The following is a 13724-nucleotide window of genomic DNA, read 5'->3' as shown; positions in this document are numbered from 1 at the left end:
AGCAGGCTCCCTGCCAAGCAGGGTGCCTGATGCAGGGCTCAATCCCAGGACCCTGGGACCATGACCTGAGCCAAAGGCAGATGCCTAACCAGCTGAGCCACCCAGGTGCCCCTAAAGCCAGACTTTAAGGATATTTGCAAAATTGAAAATAAGTCATAATTTTTTTTAGCTATCAGAAATTTTAATTACTAATATGGTAAACATCAGTAACTCACACAACATTAATGAACCACATGAACAAAACTCTTTGGAATCCACAGTACTAACGAAGAATGTGAGGGCATCCTGAAAACCAAAAATGAGAATTTCTGGCATAGAGTTATATAGTGAACTGATGAACTAATGTTTTTGTGGTAAACCTGGATTTTATTAATTATCTGCACATAGACAGCAGTAGCAATTGTGTTCTCCCCATACATCTTGAACACAACTATTGTGGCAATATGTCAAAACTTTACACTCTTGGGCTGCTTTCCCTATGATTTCATTGTCCTTCACCCTTTCTGCTATTTTCTGTCTGGATTAGAAGGCTTCTTCCTTTTTTTTTTTTTTTTTTTTTTTGCAGCTGAGGCTAAAAACTTCTCTGTCACCTGTGTAAATTACAGAACACTTAAAATATGACTCATATAACCACAATGTATGCTTTTATGATTTGTTACTATTAATGGACTCAAACCACAAAAAATGTATCCATTGGTTACCGTTGAGCACGTGTCCATACTTCATAGCTCACTAAATAGATGACATAATCAACTCTAATTTATTTGCAAGTCCAGTGTCTATTTTTTAGATTAACCAAAATTTGTTTTAGATTGTATCTGGACATTGTCTTGCCAGCAACTCTGATTTTTAGCAATAAGCTAGTCTTTGCCTCAGTGCACTGCAGTTAAATAATCTGAAAGCAAAATGTAAAAGAAACATATAGTTGGTTATTATATATTTATGTAAGTAGAACTTAACTGAATTTTATGATTGTGTGTATTCAAAGTTTCATGGAAAGTCTGGTAGGAAATTACATAAAATTTTTTAATAGATCCAATAGAGAATATAAAAAAATCTATCCAATGTTTGCTATCTGTCAGAAGAAGGAAGAATCCCTTTGTCAGAAATTACCAACTTGATTAATTTAGGGCCCCGTTATTTGCCTTATTACTATTAATAATTATAGTGGGCATTCCTTTGTCTTTGCTCAATAAAGTTATAAGATTTTTTTTTTGGACTAGAAAGTATCTGCTTTTTTTTTCTCCTTCCTTCAGGGTTTAATAAGAAGGCAGTAGCTGATGGACATGAAAATGGAGACCTAGGAACTTCAAGTGAAACTCCCGTAGAAGACAGTGCTTCTAAACTAGACGATCTGCACAGTCTGTATCACAAAAAATCATACTAAATTGACTGTATCTCCTGACAAGATTGTTGATCAGACTCTTCTGAGTTTGGGGCACTAGGGAAACGGTGACAAAGACTATACAAGATCAAGGGAGGCTTGTAGCCTAAATGACAGTCGGGTACCTCAGGGCTTCATGTGAACAATTCTAAATGCATAAAACTCCCGGTTTTCTGTGGTATACCATAATTAGCTATTGCATGTGAAGCGACTTTGATTTTCTTAAAATTGTAAAGCACCAAAGCATGTGTTTCCCAAAGGGATATTACTAGGCTCTTAAGTACCAAATGAAGCACTACTGTTTTATTTGGCTCCTTTTCCATTTAGTAGAAGGACCACGCTAACCAGAATTTTATAAGAAATAGCCTTTAAATACAAGAGAATAAATGAATTCATATTATATATTCCAGAATGTTAAGTGTGGTATTTCGGAGAGAGAACTTAACTCAATGAATTGCAGAAATGTAGGCTTGACTTTTTTTTTTTTTAATTAAAAGAATGGTTTTAGTTTTTTAATTTATTGTGCATCCTGATACCTAAATCAGTTCTTAATGATCATTTATTGTAATGAGTTTGCCTTTCAGCTTTATTCAATGCAGTACAAAATAGTTTTCTTTAAGCAATCCTTTGTCAATCAATGCTGCACTAGAAATACTTTCTCAAAAGTTATTGTGCGTTGTACTTTCCTGGTTTTTGAAAGAAATGCAGATGAGTGTAAAATATCTGTCCTCAATTATGTTATCTGTGTGCATGGTATTGGAGCATTACATTATTAATGTTTGGACTCCAATGGTTTTTTTTTTTTTTTTCTGGGATCCACAAAAAACAGTTTTATACATTTTGAGTTGTTCATAAAGTTTGTCTTGTGATAGTCTTGGTACTTAACAATACATTCTCCTGGCAGTAAAAACTTAGATTTGTCAGTGAAATTACATTGTGTCTACACAGCAGTTTTCTCTCAAAGTAACTTATTTGCCAATTATTTAAAAAGCCGAGGACGTTTTGATACAGTAATTGTTCGGGTTGGCTTTTCATCTCAGTGTTTGCTTGATGAAAGTGCTCTCATTCGCAAACTACAGATCTGTTAATTATCTTATCCTGAGATTAAGCCCCGGAGGGAGCCTGCTCTTACTGCTTTGCAGGCCACTGTACCCTGCTGGGTAAAGTGAAAACATTGCATTTAAAGAGGTGATAGTTTTGCCAATATCACTGATTTTTAGAAAGGATATACATTTAAGGGGATATTAAGTGGGGGACAAGCCTACAAAGGCTTTTAGAGTATTACCAGTATCTTCATGTCTAATATTCAGATGTTATGTGATATAGAACACTTTTTTGTTGTTGTTTATCCTAGATTGCACTATATATTTGTTCATAGGTAAATCTGTACAATGTATATACTTTCTTTGGTGGTTTTGCTATTTATAAATTTTATGTTTTAACTGTTGCTCATTTATGGTTTGTTTTGGGTGGTTCTGTTCATCTGTATATCACCATGTTAGTTTTTAATAGAAATGCACTTCATAGTGTATATTGTTACTGATATTAAATACATTGTTAGAGTAACGTTGCCTCCCAGCAAAAGCTAGTATTTAATTGTACAACCAAATAAGCAAGCTCCATGTTATTGTTTGCTCCTGACAGGCTAGGCCTCTTATAAGAAAAAAGAACTTTTTATGCATTCCCCCTACACCAAACACATACCCCAGGCATGACATGAGAACTGCAAGCTGGAGTTGAGCCAGTTTATTCATTTAGCCAAAAAAATTTCCATTGCAGTGTATCTGAAAACATTTTTGTTGTGACTTGAAACCATGTTCTTGTTTTTTTAAAACGCAGCCTGGGATGGAATGACCATGGCAGTTTTTGTTTTTGTTTTTTCAGAGAATATCCTTAATCTACTAGACAGAATCCTTAGGAGATACAAGCTAGAACTTTTTGATTTTCAAGAACAATCTAAAAGTCCATGAAGAGTACTTTAAGAGCCTTGAATTAGCATTTCTCTGGAGGCGCTGTGTAATATGGATCATATGGGATGGTTATGACATAAACTCCTTTCAAGGGCTGAAGAGCAGAAGGAAAAATTTCCCAGGTAGTTTAAGATTGCCTAAGTTAGTTCCGTTTTCATTCCTGCTTCACCCTGGTTTGCAAAGAAAGTCTGTACGAGAACTCCGTTGCTCAGACGCTACTGTGAGCTTCCTGGCAGGTGTTTAGAAAGTACCCAGTTAAAAGTTCATTTTAGAGTGGTCTCTAGGGGATGAGCTAAGGATTACAGATGGAATGAAAAGCAGTTTTTATATTTTCACATTTATAGGGAAGAAATTCCTAACACTCAAGTTTCTCGGCCAAAGCCAAATAGCAAAGGGGAGAGAACTGTTGCAAAGCCATCACAGTTAAAAAGGAAAAAGAAAAATCTGCAAATACAGAACGGAAGAGCTGAGGGAAAATGTTCAACAATGTGAGGGTTGTGTGTATGGGTGTATATTTACATTTTAGCCTCTAACATTCTCTTCTACAGTATCTATTAGGAATCTGATGGAGCAACAATATTTGGGTGTATGAGGCTTGTTAAAACAGGTTTAAGAGAAATGAGAGGTTGTGAGCCTTGGTAATTATAACTCAGCAGCTGTCAAAAGGTAACATGGTTTGTGCTTGGTGCTGGTTTTACTCCCCACACAGTGGACTTGACTTTGTTTTCATGTTAAGAAACAAAATGCATTGATTCATGTGTAAGTCACACATTATCTGATATTATTATGTATTCCACCGTTCTACTTACTCAGTCTTCCACGTAGGGTTGGCCTCAAATCTACAGGATTTATGACAAATGTATTATATCAAGTTAAGTTGAGTTTAATATTTTTTTATTAGCCTGTAAATAAAGATGGCATCTTCTACATTAAAATGGTATTGAGCTCATTTTCTTTCTTTTTTTTTTTAAGATTATATTTATTTGAAAGAGCGAGAGAGAGGGAACAAAAGCGGGGGGAGTGGGAGAGGGAGAAGCAGACTCCCACTGAGCAGGGAACCCAATGCGGAACTCGATCCCAGGACCCTGGGATCATGACCCGAGCCAAAGGCAGATACTTAACAACTGAGCCACCCGGGCGCCCCTGTATTGATCTCATTTTTTAAAAAAATAAACATTTTAAGTTTCCCATTAAATATTTTTGTTTATTTCTGGTAGCCCCTATCTAGTTGTACTAACAGGCCATCACGTCCACGAAAAGGCTGAAACCTAGTTACTATAGTTGAACAATTTTTTTTTTTTTTTTGGTAGGAATTAACTGTGTGATCATAGGAACTGTTTACTCTGGGTCAGTTAAAAACATGGTGGTTGGGGCGCCTGGGTGGCTCAGTGGTTAAAGCCTCTGCCTTCGGCTCAGGTCATGATCTCAGGGTCCTGGGATCGAGTCCCGCATGGGGCTCTCTGCTCAGCAGGGAGCCTGCCTCCTCCTCCTGTCTCTGTCTGCCTGCCTCTCTGCCTACTTGTGATCTGTCTGTCAAATAAATAAAAAAAAAAATCTTTAAAAAAAAAAACAAAAAAACAAAACATGGTGGTTTGGAAGGAGCTGTCAGAGCAACTGTGGGGCCAGTGTTTTGTTAGAACTTAGCAGACTAGTCTCCTTGGGTTAGTTTTGTGTTACAGATTTTGATATCCGTGTTCTCTAAGAGGATAACTGAAGCAAATTAAAAAACACCCTATTAGATGTAAGAGGATGTAAGAGGACATTCTTCCATTTTATCATCTGAGCCCATATAGTTGAGAAGTTTCCAAAATAGGTGTAAAATAATTTTTAGAAACATATGTAAACATTATTCTGTTTCTTTGCTTCAGAATTTTTACATATGGTCACTTACGTCAAAGGACTAGGTGTAACATGAGTAGGAATGCCTTTGCTTTGTTAGGGTATTTGAGGTCAATCAAGATAAACTTATAAATGGTATTTTAGTATTGATGAATACAAATCATATTTCAGAAAATTACTTGAGTTACCAACATTCAGAAATACTTTTTGTCATTGATTAACCTTGATTTAGACCTCATACAATATGCTGTCTGTATGGCAGCTTAAGCTCCCAGCCCACCAAGCAGTTTGGAAAAGCCTTTTCCCCAGAATTCATCTGCATAGGATGTTGTTCAGTCTATGAAATGTAAAAGATTATTTACATTTTGGGTTTTTGTTTTTGTTTTTTTTTTTTGGTGTTTGTTTTTTTACATTTTTGTTTTTAATCAGTGTTCTAGTTTAGGTGGTTTTGTATCTTTTTTAACTAAAAATATTGCAAGTTACCTTGTGCTGTTGGTGCTAAATATTTGTTTGATACTGAATCTTTTTCAGATGTATATTGAGCACTGGAGCCCCTGTGGTGGTGGCCAGGAGAATGCTCTCCCAGATCTCCAGCAGGAGGAGCACGCTGACTCCGGGCTCGCCCAGCTGCTGCACTCTGAAATCTATCCCAGCTTCTCCAGCCTCTGCCTGCAGTGACTGATCATGACAGGAGTATTATGACCCCTTGCCTTGAGCTTGAGGACTTCCTGACGGTCTGGCCAGACTCCCACAGGATTATGTTCTGATCTGAGTGGCTTCCTCCCCACCTTCCCTCCTTTAGCTGAGCTCCTACCTGCATCAGGGTCTGGGTGCTTCTGGCTTCCCACTAAACCCAGCTTCCTCTCCATTTCCTCACCAGCATTGCTCCCAATAAATCCCAAGCAGATTCTTTCTTGGTCTTGGTGTCTGCTTCTTGGAAGACCCAGGCTAACACAAGTGGACCAGGAGATGTGAGGAGATAGGTTAATAGATGAGGAACTGGCTTATCTCCCACCCAGAGGCTGAAGAGGATGATCTGATCGGTAAGTGAGTGGCATGAAGTCATGGCTCAGTTTTCTAAATATTTCATAGATGGTGTGCCTGAACTGTTGTCCTTAGAAAGGCCTACCTGCAAAGTTTACCTGTGGCTAGTAATGCAGCAGTTTGGAGTTTAGGAATATCCCGCCCCTCCCATTCCCTTACTGATAAGGGTGGTTTATTGTGCCTCCTGAAGCCTTTGTACAAACAGGAAGATTTATGTTGGAACACCTGCCTGCCTTCTGGGAATCTGGAATTTTGATACATGCTAGGCAGAGAGTGCCTCCATGATTGCACCCAGTAAAAACCCTGGACTCCAGGCTTGCCCAGGGTCGGGCAGGCTTCCCTGGTGGACAGTATTTTTATGTTACACATCATTGCTGAAGGAATGCAGCTCATCTTCTGTGACTTAATAAGAAGAAGACTCTTGGAGCTTGTGCATGGTTTCCTCTGGACTTCGTTCACATGCCTTTCCCCTTTGCTGATTTTGTTTGGTGTTCTTTCTCTGTAATATCATGGTTGCGAGTGCAGCTCTGTGCTTAGTTCTGTGGGTCCCGCTAGCACCCCCGCCGCCTCAGACAGTAACTGTCCCCTTGGTCCTCTCTTGGTTGCCAGGCCAATAACTAGGCTCAAATCCTAGCACAGCCTGGGTATGGATGTGTTAGGCCTGGCAAGGGAGAAAAGAGATGAGACCTCAAAAGTGTAAGAATTAGTTAGCATATACTGGCAGGTGCCAAGAATGTGCTACTAGGATTGGATTTTGAGAGGGCCTGATCAAGAACTAAATTCTCTCATTAAAACAGAATTCAGATTGGAAAAAATAATCCACACCTAAAACATAAGGACAAAGAAAATTGGAAAGTGAAATGATAAAGATACACTGGGCATATATTAAAGGCCAGCTGAGATAATTATTCGTATCAGAGAAACTAAGCTTCAAAAAAAAAAAAAAAAATAACCAGGGATAAAGCTACTTCAGTCCTTAAAGAGTCAGCTCACTACAAAATTAAAATAATTCTAACCTTTTATTTACTAATTTGAAATAGCCTCAAATTATATAAAGCAAAAATTAACAGAACCACAAAAGTATAAAAAACCATCACAGGTTTGGGAGGTTGCCAACAAAACTTTCAAAGAATTTGAGAAGGAAGGAAGCTTTGAACAGCAAAAGTAACAAGATTGTTTTAAAGTTCAAGTTAAGATGGTATTTGATTGTAAAAGACGTCTGGCTTATAAATAGGAAGATAGATGAATGGAACTATTTGCAGGAAAACTAGATCCACAAAATGTAAAATATACAGATTTAATAAGAGTCTATGCTTGGGAATGGTAAAATTTGCAATTTGTCAAAATGCCAGCAGGGGGCAGCAGATCCCAACTATGGTATTCTACTTCGGCTTACTAGAGCTTGGTTTTATGAAGACTGTCGAATAAAATACTTTTTATTGGGAGGTTGAGTAAACTGAGAACTAGAAAGTATATTCCTTGTCCAGGGTCACACAGTTAGTAGGTGTCAGACAGGACTCAAACCCTCTCTTGATTCTACTTTAATGGGCCACAAAGGGGGAAAGGGAAATACAGATGAAACTGTCAGCTTTTCAGTCTTTCTCCCCCAATAATTATTTCTATTTTTTTAATGGTGCAAGGTTTTGTGGAGCCTAGGATAGATTCAGTTCTTATTTTTAAAAATGATAGTTGAGCTGGATTTGAATTTCACTAGAAATTTTCTGCAGTTGGGTGACTGTTGCATTGTGGGAACTCCTCACATTCTATGGCAGAGATGCAGACCCTTGAGATGGAAGCATTCCCTCCCTTGCTCTTCGCATGCACAGAGTTCCCACAGTCTTCAGGGAGCCGGCTTGCAGCAGGATATTTGTGACATTTGGGAACGTTTCAGTCTCACTATTGGTAAGGACATTTTTACCTCTGCTGAGGGCTGCAGGGAAAAAAGACAGTAGATGAACTACTGGCTAAACTAATAAAAAAAAAAAAGCAAGGACAAATGTACAAAAGAAGGGAGAAATAACCATAAAAACAGGGAACTCAATGGGTGATTTAAAAAAAACTATTGTTCAATTCTATATGAATAAATTTGAAAACTTTTCTACGATAATGTAATTTACCCAAACTGGATGAAGCTGGGGTGCCTAGGTGGCTCAGTAGGTTAAGTGTCCAAGGTGGCTCAGGTCATGGTCCCATGGTCCTGGGATCACGTCCAGCACTTGGTTCCCTGCTCAGCGAGTAGTCTGCTTCTCCCTCTCCCTCTGCCACTCCTGCTTGTGTGCTCACTCTCAAATAAATAAAATTAAAAAAAAAAAAACAAAACTGAATGAAGTTTTAAAATCTAAACATATTTCCATGGAAAAAACCATCAGTGCTATCTCCTTCTAAAATTACCACAAATACATGCTTTCACAGGCAGTGCTACCAAATGTTTAAAGAGCAGATCATTTCAATGCCTAGCAAGAGAAGAACCTAAAAGAAGGAGGATATGAAATTGTTTTTGTCAAGCTAATAAACCTGATGAAGACTGACACAGAAAAAAATGAAAAGACCTGTCTCATGAAAAAATATTATTGCAAAAACCCTAAATAAAATGTTAGCGATGTGAACTCAGCAGTTTAACGGACTCACACACCATAACTAAATGTTTAATATTAGGACATCCAGTGATATAATTAATCGTATGGCTGGGTCTAGAAAGGGGTCCTAGGCAAGAAAACCATTTGCTTTTCTTTTTTTTAAAGACTTACTAATTTGAGAGAGAGTGCATGAGCACATGAAGGAGCACGTGGAGTGGCAGAAAAGGGGATGGTGGGAGAGAGAAACTTAAAAGAGACTCTACACTGAGCCTGGAGCCCAGTTCAGGGCTCGATCCCGTGACCCTGAGATTACAACCTGAGCTGAAACCAAGAGTTGGACGCTTAACTGACTGTGCCACCCAGGGACCCCCAAAATCATTTCCTTCTAGTTCCATAGATGCTGAAAAGTCGTTGGTGGAAATCCAACACTAATTCTTGGTGAGGGAAAAAAGGAATGAATGGATGTTTTCTTAATAATACACACCTCAACATAATCTGTTGCTACCTCTAAGCCAGCATCATGTTGGGTAGGGAGATACTACAAGCATTTAATCTGGTAGGGGAGGTATTGCCAATGGAATTAAATGTACGTACAAATATTGTAAAGGAGTTTGCAACAGCACTATTGGCAGACATGATCACATTCCCTGAAAAACTAGAAGAATCAACTAGAAACTACTAGAAACTAGGAAACTTAGTAAAGGAATAAAATATAAACCGAAGTCAAAGAGGAAGAAAAAATATGTTTTAGTATTTAAAACTTTTTTAAATTAAAAAGGTCTATAATAGCTAATACCAACATGGTGCCCACCATGGGTCAGGCTCTGCTATAAGGGTTTTACATGTATTAACCCTTGTAATCTTCACTGCAACCCCATGAAGTATAGTCTACCACATTTCCACTTAGAAATAAGGAAATGGAGTCAAAGAGAGGTAAACTAATACTTTCTTGGTTACACAGGGATAGAATTTGAACAGAGACAGTACAGTTGCAGGATGTATATTTTTTTCCACGAAGGCCATACCAGTTCTTGATCTATAAGAGGAGGGGGGCGGTACCATTTCCAATGGCAACAACAACAAGAAAACACCTAAGCATAAATTAAACAAAAAATGTGCAGTACTTGCATGAAAACTGTATAAAATGCTGTAAAGGGATGCAAAAGAAGGCTCAAACAAATGGACAGGTTACTACAATGTGGGTATAGCCAGTGTATAACCACGTGTAACCAAAGATTACATCAGACAAGGATGAGTGGGAGCCGAAGCAAATGAACATGCCAGGTTAGATCACTCTGGGAAGAAAGGGGACACATAAGGAGATGGACTTGTGGTATTAACGGAGAATTCTTTGCACTTGAGAGAGATTTAAACAAGGTTATAAGCCAAGAGGGAGATAGATACCCCTTGAGAGGGAGAGAAGGTGAAGACAAGGGAAAAGGGAATCTCTGGAGCAGAATCTGAGATGATGGAGAAGCCCACGGGGACTAGGTCCCCAGTGAAGGCTTTGAGCCCCTTTCCCATTGACACAGGAGGGTAGAAGGAAAGGACTGGCGTGGGTGCAGTTTTCTGTGGGAAGAGGGTTGGACAGGTAGGTACAGGCAAGGCCTCCAAGTACAGGAAGGGTGCTTTGGAACATTGCTGAGGGGCAGCTGGCAAAGATCAGCTTGATAAAGTAGGAATAATGGGCCCCGGGTAAGTGGGGAAACTGGGAGTTGGTAAGAACCCCAGTGCGAGGATATGGTTACACCATGTTCTGCTGCCATGGTGGACAGGTGCGGGTGGTATGCCGAGGGCGGCCTTCCCTCCAGGTTTGGGGTTCCTGGAAAGACAGCAGCATGAAATGCTGAGGCAAAACAGTTCACGTGCTGGGTGCAAAGGAAATGCAACTTAAGAAGTTCACCTACCAGAGGAAAATGATGAAATCTGGGCATCAAATATCTTCATGAGGTCAATGTATAAGGAGGATGAAAGGTGAGGAATCCGAAGAACAGGAGGTTTGGAGCAGACAGAATTAGTAAAATCTCTGAGCTGGAGTTCTTGTGGACATAGTTCTTGTGGACATCTGTGGAGGTAGTTTCAGTGGAGTGGAGGTTCCTGGAGGAGGCATCAAAAAACCATGCTGGACACCACATTCTCCAGTGTGATCACAGGGAAAGAATGGAGAAGAAGAAGTCCTCAGTGAATAGGGAACATGGCTTGGGGAACATCAGGTGCACAGCGAGAAGAAAAGGGGGCAGAGTTGGGGGGCAGGAGTATCACAGTGGGAGAGGATTTTGCAAGAGGGAGAGAAAGAATGGGTGGGAAGTGGGTGTCGGGAGGAAGGTGTGCCTTGCCTGGTGGCCACAGCCAGTGCAACTGTTAAAGAGAAAAGGCCACCTCCTCTCGAAAAGGAAGGCAGGTGGTGCTGGAGGACAGTTTTAGACTTCAGATTGGTCTGAAAGGGAAGAGTTACTATTTATTGACCACCTGCTCAATAAATAGTATGCAAAAGACAGAAATTATCATAAGCAGCCCTTGTATAATCCTTAATGTTAGGGATTAAGAAGTGGGTTTAGAAATCACCAATGTTGAAAGATAAACTGAGGCATTTAAAAAATGTTGAATTTGAGTGTCTATAGATTCTAATCCAGTAGTGCCAAACCAGGAGTGTTAGGAGCACTCCACCAAAGGAGGCCAGGGGAAAGACTTCGAGAACATGTGGGAACAAAGAAAGGAAATTATCTGACTGGCTATACCTTAAATCCTAATTGGCTGTTGTCACTGGCTGTCCTTAGCATTCGGTTTTGAAACCTTGAGGCATTTTGAGGGGTAGACTCTAGTTTGCTTACACAGGCCGTCTGGGCATTAGAGCCCCCTCAGGCTAGTGGTTCTTGTTAAATTGACTGAACACCAGGGCGCCTGGGTGGCTCAGTGGGTTAAAGCCTCTGCCTTCGACTCAGGTCATGATCCCAGGATCCTGGGATCAAGCCCCGCATCTGGCTCACTGCTTGGTGGGGGAGCCTGCTTCCTCCTCTCTCTCTCTCTCTGCCTGCCTCTCTGCCTACTTGTGATCTCTGTCTGTCAAATAAATAAATAGAATCCTAAAAAAAAAAATAATTGACTGAAGGCCAATAATGTGTTTGAAATCATGTAGTTAAATTCCAGGTTAAAAGCGAGTTCTATACGGTTCTAAATCCTGTGCTACTTGTAATAAATATGCTGTCTCCTGCCTGCTGGGATGGCATCATTCCAGCAAGATGAGATGCAGACCTGTCTGTAAGTTCCTAGGGATGTTAGGTAAAATAAAATCAGAATTCTTTAAACGGCCCCACTAATCTCAAATACAGGGAAATACCCAGGTATCAGAATTAAAGACGGCATTTTAAAGCAGTGACGAGCACTGGAGCAGAAGCTTGAGCATACTGGGGGGTGGGGGCTGGGCTACTCAGACGCTGGGTATGTAACCTCCTGGAAAGGACAGGAGACGAGATTTGGGGTTTAGCATGAGGGGAAGTTAGAACAGTGAAAGGGTGACCCTAGAAAAAAATCTGCCCAATAAAACAGACAACAAAGGATGAATGGCCCCGAATGATCAGCCAAGGTGCCCCTGACAAATGAAAACCAGGGGCTCTGCCTCACACAGCTCTGGGTCTAGGAACCACTGACTTGAAAGTTACACCAAAAACTTGTACAGGGCTGACAGATTCCTAGTGTTAGTGTTGCCAGATCCAGCAAATAAAAATACAGGACATGAATGTATATGTCCCAAATACTGTATAGAACACACTTAAACTAAAAAAATTATATGTTGTTTCTCTGAAATTCAAGTTTAACTGGATATCCGGTATTTTGTCTGGCAACCCTACCTGATGTACGTGACAGATACAAACGCCAAAACCACTCAGGAAGGCCATTATCATGAGGTTTTTCACAAGGAGGGAAAAGCCCTGCTAAGTAGAAGGGCTCATGATTAAACATCGGAAACCATCTAAAGACACAAACCATCTTGAACAAGAGTCAGGAGAAACAACACACAGGACAGAGCCTCAAGAACTCTGGCCATTCATTCACTGAGCAAATATTTATGGAGCAGTGCTCAAGGTGCTGGGGATCTGCAGGGAACAAAACACACAAAGCTCTTTTCCCTCACGGGATGGGGTCTAGCAGGAGAGCCAGAAACATCAGTACAGGCGCCGTGTCAGATGGTGATCAGCGTTATGAAGAAAAGCAAAGCAGGAAAGGAGAGAGAAAATGTGTCAAGAAGAATGCTGGTTTTCAGACAGGGAAAGGAAGGAAGACCTCCTAGAGATTCTGAGTGTAGTCTCAAAGGAAGTGAGAGCATGAGCTGTACAGATATCTGGGGCAAGAACTTTCCAGGAAGAAAGATCAGTGAGCCCAAAGGTTTCAGGATGGGTGTATCCCCAGCAGGTTCAAGGGACAGCGCAGAGGCTCGTGTGGCTGGATTCGGGTGAACAAAGGTCTGAGGGGTGACATAGTGATGGAGGGCACAAATCACGCATTTGCCCAGTCCGGTACAGGAGCCAGCAGCCACAGGTGGCTGGTTACTTTTAAATAAGTGACCTTCAGTAAAATAAAAAAGAATTCCTCAGTCCAGCCACATTCCAGTGCTCAACAGCCACATATAATTAATGAGTACCACGCTGAGCAACTCAGAGAATGTCTCTCTTGTTGCAAAAGTTCGACTGAACAGCGCAGCCAAAGCCTTATAAATCACTGCATCGCGGCTCCTACTCTAAGTGAGATGAACAGAACAATCAGAAAGAGAATATAAAATGAATATGTTTTGGGCGCCTGCGTGGCTCAGGTTATGATGCTGGGGTCCTGGGATTAAGCCCTGCATTGGACTCCCTGCTCAGTGGGGAGCCTGCTTCTCCTTCTCCCTCTGTCTGCTGCTCCCCCTGCTTGTGC

At 40.5% G+C, this 13724-nt stretch overlaps 1 protein-coding gene across 3 annotated transcripts in view; it reads left to right on the top strand.

Moving 5' to 3' along the window:
• Positions 1-4289, top strand: part of LOC111147694 (golgi associated PDZ and coiled-coil motif containing) — a 39380-nt gene extending 35091 nt beyond the window's left edge. For all 3 annotated transcript variants that reach the window (XM_022503922.1, XM_022503921.1, XM_022503920.1), the window contains one exon: positions 1257-4289. In XM_022503922.1, the coding sequence (XP_022359630.1) occupies positions 1257-1387 (131 nt within the window). In that variant the 3' untranslated portion in view covers positions 1388-4289. The remainder of the gene's footprint in view (positions 1-1256) is intronic.
• The last annotated feature ends 9435 nt before the right edge of the window (positions 4290-13724 follow it).

The sequence above is a fragment of the Enhydra lutris genome, unplaced genomic scaffold, assembly GCF_002288905.1.
Source record: "Enhydra lutris kenyoni isolate GAN:26980312 unplaced genomic scaffold, ASM228890v2 scaffoldscaffold17, whole genome shotgun sequence".
NCBI lineage: Eukaryota > Metazoa > Chordata > Mammalia > Carnivora > Mustelidae > Enhydra > Enhydra lutris.
This window is presented reverse-complemented; position numbering and strand designations above follow the sequence as displayed.